The 8,850-nt window shown below is 48.2% G+C and overlaps 3 protein-coding genes across 3 annotated transcripts; 2 read left to right on the top strand and 1 right to left on the bottom strand.

Moving 5' to 3' along the window:
• Positions 1-1,437: 1,437 nt before the first annotated feature.
• On the top strand, positions 1,438-2,337 carry PPTG_01061 (hypothetical protein). The gene has a single exon (XM_008892655.1). It carries the CDS (start codon positions 1,534-1,536, stop codon positions 1,840-1,842), a length of 309 nt encoding a protein of 102 aa, XP_008890903.1. The 5' UTR covers positions 1,438-1,533; the 3' UTR covers positions 1,843-2,337.
• On the bottom strand, positions 2,251-4,013 carry PPTG_01060 (hypothetical protein). The gene is made up of 2 exons (XM_008892654.1): positions 2,865-4,013; positions 2,251-2,792 (listed from the first exon to the last, which is right to left on the bottom strand). The coding sequence occupies exons 1-2, from the start codon at positions 3,714-3,716 to the stop codon at positions 2,409-2,411; spliced, it is 1,236 nt and encodes a 411-aa protein (XP_008890902.1). The 5' UTR covers positions 3,717-4,013; the 3' UTR covers positions 2,251-2,408.
• Positions 4,014-4,177: 164 nt separating this feature from the next.
• Positions 4,178-8,370, top strand: PPTG_01059 (hypothetical protein; the record flags this gene model as incomplete). The annotated part of the gene is made up of 1 exon (XM_008892653.1): positions 4,178-8,370. One exon carries the CDS (start codon positions 4,178-4,180, stop codon positions 8,288-8,290), a length of 4,113 nt encoding a protein of 1,370 aa, XP_008890901.1. The 3' UTR covers positions 8,291-8,370.
• Between the last annotated feature and the right edge of the window lie 480 nt (positions 8,371-8,850).

Genomic DNA, 8,850 nt, shown 5'->3' with positions numbered 1-8,850 from the left:
TACATCGCCACCAACAACGGCAAGGAGAACATAACTTCGGACGCGACTGGAGTCGGTTTCACCTGACGAGAAATCTGATGCACTGAACTGTTTGTCGAGATACAGTGCTCGCAACTTGGTTGTCGATGCAAATACTATCATGTATACTGTGTTGGGCAACGAATTTATTTAGAGGATAAAAGTAAACAAAAAACAGCAGTGAGATCTGAATCACGTCAGGAAATTTTATTGTTGAATTACTCCCAAACCAAGACACCGACAGACTTATTAATAACATGCCACGGACTATCAATAACTTAGATTCGGTGTATATCAAAGTGGTATTGAATCGGTTGAATGTTGTGATGAGTATTCTCGTGAAGTACCATGCGCCTTTGGTTAAGGCGCTTGTGCTCCACGGAGTTTAATTCACCATCGTAACGCGCTGTGAGACCTGCTGATCTGGATATATCCTATCTTCATCACTTTGAAACTCTCTCTTTGCCACTCAAGACCACCCTGTACGTAATCGAAGGCAGGTATGCGTTTGCAAGGCGGCATCATCTTCGCAATCTCCATTATTTGGATCGATTTGGTTTTATCCAACATTAGTGGTTGTCAGAGTTGCTTTCAGATAGAATTTCAGATGAGATAATTACTAGTTGAAGCAGCTTCATTGGCTAAAATGTATTTGAAATTTAGATAGCGATACCGGAGCTTTTGGACTTGAGTTGGCTTTCTGAAAAGGTTTGTGGACCACTTATTTGCAAAGTGGCTTGCCGATTTCCTACCATGGCCACCCTGCAGCGAAGAAGAAGGTGCTATCGGACCGCGACGGCGTGAATGGAGGCCCTAGCTCAATGAAGATCTTGCTGGACTGGCTCACCACTAAAGGAAATTATACTAAGTGGAAGGGAGGGGGGGGGAGATCGAGCGTCGGTTTGACAAAAGAGCGCTGTGTGGCACAATTATAACTATCGACGCTGGCATACGGCATAGGAAACCCGCCCATCGCATCCAAAATACTTATTTGCACCTAACTATGACGACATCTCTGAGCTCGATCTCCGCTTCGTGTCTCGATCACCGAACGCAGACAAGAAAATCGTCGCCCACAGAAACCTTTTGAGGTCCTACAATGTAGACAATGCTGGTGGATCTATCGCTGATGACAGTGACGGCGAAGAAAGAACTGCGCTCGAGTGGATATCGAAAAAGGTAGCGAAAATCCTTCTCAAGATGGACGAGCATCCAAAGAATCTTTTCAAGAGGTTACGTCTTGCTCAGAGTGGCGTAAAGCTTGACAATAGTCCAGTGTTCCTGAAGTGGTTGGATTACGTCGATAAGTACAGAGCAAAGAAAGCACATGATTTGTTTCCGGAGTTTTCGTTGTTTCCTTCCTGAGGGACACCAAGAGTTGGTGCCCCCCCCCCCCCCCCCGGCTTCGTGTTTGAGTCTCGAGAAACTCCTGAAGAGGTTCTCAAGATTCTACAGTTAAAGGGTGCGATTTTTGATGATAATCCCTTGCTTCAGCAGTGGTTCAGATACACAGAAATGTACAGGGCCAAGATGGGTAACAAGGCGTTTACTGAATCGCAAATACTGCAGTTTTTGCTTGATGCTCAACCGCTCGCAAAGCAACCTGGAAAACTCTTCGAGTCGCTTAAGGAAGTCCCGGATTTGAAAAACATCGCTGGAAATTTACAGAGCTATCTCTTTCAGAAAATTATACTTGTCAAGGAAGAAAGCTCCAAGAGCTACGGAGACAGTTTGATGAAGCCTTACGACTCCTGGGAATCACTGTTAAAGTTGCCGAAGTCCGGAATGTTTATACGGCGCAGTATGCAGAAACTCAAAAAGTAAAGAAGATTCTAGACGGCGTTGCGCCTGAAACATCACCGTAAAATATTCGCTAGAAGATCCATCAGTGGTGCAACTAAATGGCCACCTTCTCATGTAAATTGGAAGCCTCAATCGGTTCCATGTACTTAAGTATCTGGTCTCCGGGCTGATAGGTGATTTATAATAAGTTGGATGGCAGCCAGTGCTGATACGAACCTCCAAAATATGCAGACTTACATTAAAGTTTCAACTTTGGGAGCTCACACTATGCAGTATGCAGCTCGCTACGGTGATACGACCTGTTCACCGACACGGACGCGAACGCTGCAATCTCGACCGCAACGATGGTCCGAACTCTGTTAGAAGCAATGAGCTGCTAGCTAGAATATGACATCAAAGAGCACACAATAAATTGTAGATAAAGTTGTTGCTCGAACTCATTGTCGTGTACTTGTAACTACGGAACAGTAAATAATAAGATACTGTGTGAGTGGTGGTAAGCCCCAATCCAAAACAAAAAAAAAGAAGGAAAATGATGGAGTTGTGTCTTTCTTCTGTGATGAGTATCGAATGCTCCGACAATTCGCTTAATCAATTGCTATCGGAGCCTGTTGCGATCCAGCATCCGATCCTGATTGCTGTTGTCGCGCCTTCTTCTTTCCACTGTTCCGAGTTCCATCGCTCTTTTCCTCTTTATGAATGGTGAAAGTGCTAAGCAGACCAAAGTGGTCAGACGGCCACAGACCATCAGCGATCTTCTGCTGGCCTACGATCACAATCTGGTCGAACTCACACTTTCCTGCTTCGTCGTTTGATGCAGAGTAAAAGTACATGCGGTCCAATCGGCTGCGGAACGATCGACTCGTGACCAGAGTGTTCCGCGTCCCATCGAACGTGTACCCGTTCTCCTCCGTGTTACCAGGTACCGACAACCAAAGATCCTTCCATCCACCCGGTAAACCCATCGTCGCCTAAATAATCAATTATCAAAAAAATGAGCTCATAGCACTACATTCAACATTTTCAGTATCAAAACAACGTACCAAATCTACTGTCTCTTCGTCACCTCGTTTGGATTCTCCTCGTAACTCTCTTTCCATTCTTTTAACCAACGTCTTCTCATCATCAGTCGTTGACGACGCATTCAGAAAGCAAGTATAATGGAACCACAATCGAATCTCCAATACTTTCCCTCCTGTCACCGTACTTTTCGCCATCTTGCCTACTCGCACTGCTCCTTTATCGATCACCTCCTCACAAGTCCGGCACTTGGATCTTCCGGTTTTGGCCAATTCAACGTCCACATCAGCGAACGCAGCGAGGCGTCTATCCAGTAACTTCATGTCTGTCTTCATCAAATTTGTGTCCCCCATAAAAATTGCTCCCAAACAGACATTTTTTGGGTTTCCATCTGCGCGTCTTTTGTCCCCAATTGCCACCATATCATCACTCTCCGCATTGTTCACTCTGTCCCGTAGCAGTGTCAAACTTTCCTTCAATTGAGATACTCTTGGTCCTGCAAATTGGGGCAAACTCTCTAAATGGGACGTTCCCACGAAAAGGGTCTTGCCTGGAATGGGTTCAACCTGCATGATCACCAATTCTCGACCCATGCCCGTATTTGAAAATGGGTGAGTTTCAAGCGATTTGACAGGTAAGGCACTGAAAAGAGCCACGAAATAGGCCTCTTGAAATGGGGGCGCCGTGTCCACGCTGCAATCGTAGAATTTGGCCCATTGTTGCGCCTTGAGCATCGCCAGAGCGTCACGCGTGACTTCTTGGAACCCGATGACAGCGGGGCGGAAATGCTCGACCAACCGACCGATGGCCTTCATGCGCATGGACCGCGCCACCTCATCGAAGAAGATGTTAAACGTCAGGATTCGCAGCTTCATTATTTTCGCATTTACTTGTCATAAAGCGCAAATTAAAAACCCTTTCCAAGCTGATCCCCTCAAAAGGAAAATAACACTCCTTTCGATTTGTGATTATCAATGCGATGCCATTCAATGAAGAGGTAGCAGGTCCCTATTGGCTCTTCGAGAACAACTTCTGGTCGCTCTTGAAGTACTCTTGCATCTTCGCATTATCGTAGCAGCACGATCGACACAATAAAGCTGGTGCGTGCCGCTGTCAGGAGCGATAGATGAACAGCTTGTTTGTTGGTGGTCCTCTCGTCTTTTGAAAGATTATGCACCTGATTATGTAGTCGTTCAACAGCAATAACAAATTACGAGATGATTATGAAGGGCGCATGGTGTTGCATTGATTCAATCGTCGAAGGAACACTCAAAGTTCATTCCACAATTTGCCTTCAAGTACCTTCAACGAAAGCCGAGAACCTAAGACAGATTGCATGGAGGATTCGTCTAATGCAACCAAAGCTGTCAAAACTATTGACGACGTGCCAGTCATCAGCTATGAAAGTGGTGACCGGTTGATGGCTCAAGGTGCGACTGCGCTGCACCAACATGTTGCCGCAACAGTTTTACCCGCGCTCGGACAGCCCATGCCAAAGATGGAGGTGCGCTTCCACAACGTCTCCATCTCCGTCGATATCGTCGTCAAGGACGAGACCAACCTCAAAACGGAACTGCCCACCCTTGTGAACGTGACCAAGACGAGTCTAGCGAAAGTGGTTGCTAAAACTCACATTGTGAAGAAGGACATTCTACGCAACGTCAGCGGCGTATTGAAAACCGGCGCCATGACGCTAGTGTTAGGCCAGCCTGGCTCGGGCAAGTCGACGTTGCTCAAGGTTTTGGGTGGGAGATTCCCTACCGGCAAACACGTCCAAGTGGATGGCCACGTGACATACAACGGTACACCACAGGAAGCACTTCGCACTCGACTTCCGCAGTTCGTTTCCTTCGTCGACCAACACGACAAGCATTTCCCCACTCTCACAGTTAAAGAGACGCTCGAGTTCGCCAATGCGTGTACGGGCGGGAAGCTGTCGAAGAGGGAGGAGAAATTATATTCGCACGGAACTCCCGAGCAGAATCAAGCGGCGCTCGACTTGCTGCGAGCTACGTACAAACACCACCCGGACGTAGTCATCCGCCAGCTTGGTCTTGAGAGCTGTCAGAACACCATCCTAGGTAACGCGATGCTGCGTGGTGTGTCGGGTGGTGAACGCAAGCGCGTGACGACAGGTGAAATGATGTTCGGCAACAAGTTCATGCTCTTGATGGACGAGATCAGCACGGGACTCGACAGTGCCGCGACGTTTGACATCATCTCGGCCCAGCGTAGTCTGGCCAAGACGCTTAACAAGACGGTAGTCATCTCGCTGCTACAACCGTCTCCGGAAGTATTTGGATTATTCGACGATGTGATTTTGCTGAATGACGGGTACGTAATGTATCACGGTCCAGGCTCAATGGCGTTGGGACACTTCGAGAATCTGGGTTTCAAGTGTGCTGCGAATCGCGACGTGGCCGACTTCTTGTTGGACTTGGGTACGAACAAGCAGCAGCAATACGAGGTGGGGATTTGTCCGAGATCTGCACGCGAATTTGCTGATTTCTTTGAGAAGTCCAGTATCCGTGCTCACATGATGAACGAGCTCAATTCCCCAGTCCACCCTTCGCTGCTTGTCTACAAGGAAAAGTTCGTGAATCCTCGTCCCGAGTTCCAGCAGAGCTTTTGGGATGGCACGATGACCCTGATAAGGCGGCAGATGACGATCACGCTTCGTAACACTGCTCTACTGAAGAGCCGATTCCTCATGTCTGTCGTGTTAGGACTGCTGAATGCAAGTACCTTTTACCAGTTCGACGAAACGGATGCCCAGGTGGTCATCGGTATCATCTACGTGGCCATCAACTTCGTGACGTTGGGGCAGTCTGCACAAGTCCCGTCGTTCATGGCCATCCGCGATGTGTTCAACAAACAACGAGGGGCCAATTTCTTCCGCACTTCGTCGTTTGTTCTCGCTACTTCGGTAAGTCAGGTCCCGTTGGCGGTGATTGAGACGCTTATCTTCGGCTCGATCATCTACTGGATGTGTGGATTTGTTGCCACTGCTGGAGGATTCATCTTCTTCGAGCTCGTGGTGTTTCTGACCAGTATGATGTTCGCTGCTTGGTTCTTCTTCCTCGCTGTCGTGTCTCCAGATTTGAACGTGGCGAGTCCGATTACTATGTTCTCACTCTTCTTCTTCACGCTGTTCTGTGGATTTGTGGTAACCAAGGGGAACATTCCCGATTACCTTATCTGGATTTACTGGTTAAGTCCGCAGGCTTGGGGTATTCGTGCCGCTGCAGTTAATCAGTACACAGACTCACGTTTTAACGTATGTGTGTATGGGGATATCGACTACTGCGAGGCGTATGGAATGACGATGAGTGAGTATTCGCTGTCTACGTTTGACGTACCTACTGGGAGAGTTTGGATGTATCTCGGAGTAGTGTATCTGGTTGGACTCTACGTCTTCTTCATGCTCATTGCCTGGGCTGTCCTGGAATACTGGAGAACCGAAGATCCTATCATCGTCTCATTTGAAGCGAGGGACGACATAGCTGATGTGAAAACCTTGACGTCTACCGGCGATTACACCCTGACCACTACTCCAAGAGCTGTAGCCAGAAGTGCAGATTTATCGATTCCCGTGGCTCAAGTGAGAGCGAAGAGTGTTACGCCTGTCACTTTGGCTTTCAATGATTTATGGTACTCGGTCCCTGATCCAGCCAACTCTAAAGCCTCTATCGAGTTGCTCAAAGGTGTCAGTGGATTCGCACTCCCCGGTACTATCACTGCACTCATGGGGTCTTCAGGTGCAGGCAAGACCACACTCATGGACGTCATCGCTGGAAGGAAATCTGGGGGACAGATTCGTGGTGACATACTACTCAATGGACACCCAGCAACAGAGTTAGCTATCCGTCGAGCTACGGGATACTGCGAGCAGATGGATATCCACTCGGACGCGTCCACGTTCCGTGAGGCGTTGACGTTCAGTGCGTTCTTACGTCAAGACGCTGACGTTCCTGATAGCCAGAAGTACGACTCCGTCAACGAATGCCTCGACTTGTTAAACCTGCATCCGATCGCTGACCAGATCATCCGTGGCAGCTCAACAGAGCAGATGAAGAGGCTGACTATCGGTGTGGAACTAGCAGCACAACCCAGCGTGCTGTTTCTGGACGAGCCAACAAGTGGACTAGATGCTCGCTCTGCCAAACTCATTATGGACGGTGTACGTAAGGTGGCAGACACGGGTCGAACCATTGTGTGTACGATCCACCAGCCCTCCTCAGTAATGTTCAGTGCATTTGACAGTTTGTTGTTGCTGAAGCGTGGTGGTGAGATGGTGTTCTTCGGTGACCTCGGTGACAAGGCGTCGAACTTGGTGACGTACTTTGAGTCGATTGAAGGTGTGCCGAAGCTGGAGAAAGATTACAACCCAGCCACTTGGATGCTGGAGGTGATCGGTGCTGGTGTGGGAAATGATAATGGCGACAGGATTGACTTTGTGTCGATATTTATGGCTAGTGAGCATTGGCGTCAGCTAGAGATGAATCTTGACCGGGAGGGAGTCACGCGACAGTCCCCTATACTACCGGCGCTGACGTTCCAACGCAAGCGAGCAGCAAGTAATTGGACTCAAGCGATATTTCTGACCAAGAGATGGTTTAATCTGTACTGGCGAACCCCGTCGTACAACTTGACTCGTGTCGTGATCTCCCTGGTTTTGGCTCTAGCACTTGGGATCACGTACGTCGGATCGGAGTACAGGTCATATCAAGGCGTGAACTCGGGTCTGGGTATGGTATACATGGGCGCCGTCAACATCACATTCATCAGCTTCAACGGTGTACTCCCTATTACGTCAAAGGAACGAGCAGCATATTATCGTGAACGTGCGACTCAGACGTACAACGCGTTTTGGTACTTCATGGGCTCTACACTGGTGGAGGTCCCGTACTGTTTCGGCATCTCACTGCTGTTTATGGCGATTTTCTACCCGATGGTCGGATTTACTGGCGTCGCCGCGTTCTTCACGTACTGGTTTAATCTATCGCTGATCGTGACTCTGATGGCGTATTTCGGCCAGTTCCTCATTTATCTGCTGCCGAGTATTGATGTTGCGTCTGTGTTCATGGTGCTCATCAACACAATGTGCATCCTGTTCACCGGTTTTAATCCTCCGGCCGTCTCGATCCCGAAGGGGTACGAGTGGCTTCACGATATTACACCGCACAAGTATGCTTTCGCTAGTCTGACGGCTATCGTGTTTGGCGACTGCCCCGCTGATGGTGACGACAGCGAACGAGGTTGCCAACAAATGACTGGCACTCCACCGAGTCTACCGGATGGTATCACGTTGAAGGAATACTTGGAGATGAATTTTCTAGTTAAGCACAGCGAGATCGGGAAGAACTGTGGGATTCTAGTTGCATGGATCTGCGCGCTTCGGTTTTTGACACTGCTGGCACTGCGCTATGTGAACCACCAGGCAAGATAGAACATAAATCATTACGTTATCGATTTTGGTTTAAAATCGGTAAGTGATCCTTAGAACATAAAAAAGCAAAAAAAAACACATTGGTAAGTTGCTGTTTCTTCCCCTTTGTGTTTTGTCGCGTTCATTTATCGACGATCTTGTATTATTATTATTTTTTTTTACTGCTTTTGAGGCGATTTGTCATCAATTGCTCTCTAATATTTGCGAGCTAGTCGTAATTATGTCAGCGGTTTTATTACCAGCAGTGAGAATTGTTCTAGTAATTATTAAGGTGTACTTAATAATATATGACATGGCTGAAGATAAGAACAATGAGTTTTGTTGATATGGCGCACCAACGAGTGCTCGCAGACTGTCTTGGTGGCGGCTATGATGACGATGAGCGCTCGCTGACCCACGGAGAGGACTCAACGGATGATGGCAAACGCGTGGGAACTATCAGCAAGGACTCATCTGATGATGGCGAGGAGTATCCGACAGCGGCAGGACGCGGCACGTCCCTGTCAGCACTGTGAATGGGCAAGTATAATGAGAGCAAGTGATGGAGACGTCGGGAGTAA

The sequence above is a fragment of the Phytophthora parasitica genome, assembly GCF_000247585.1.
Source record: "Phytophthora parasitica INRA-310 unplaced genomic scaffold supercont2.1, whole genome shotgun sequence".
NCBI lineage: Eukaryota > Oomycota > Peronosporomycetes > Peronosporales > Peronosporaceae > Phytophthora > Phytophthora nicotianae.
Note: the sequence above shows the minus strand (reverse complement) of the source record. Positions and strands in the feature narration are given on the sequence as shown.

Bases quoted from the DNA above. Each gene is read 5' to 3' on its own strand.
- PPTG_01060 (XM_008892654.1), bottom strand. From the start codon at position 3,716: ATGAAGCTGCGAATCCTGACGTTTAACATCTTCTTCGATGAGGTGGCG. The intron at 2,793-2,864 runs GTACGTTGTTTT...TTGATTATTTAG, and splicing joins ACGAAGAGACAGTAGATTTG to GCGACGATGGGTTTACCGGG.
- PPTG_01061 (XM_008892655.1), top strand. From the start codon at position 1,534: ATGTACAGGGCCAAGATGGGTAACAAGGCGTTTACTGAATCGCAAATA.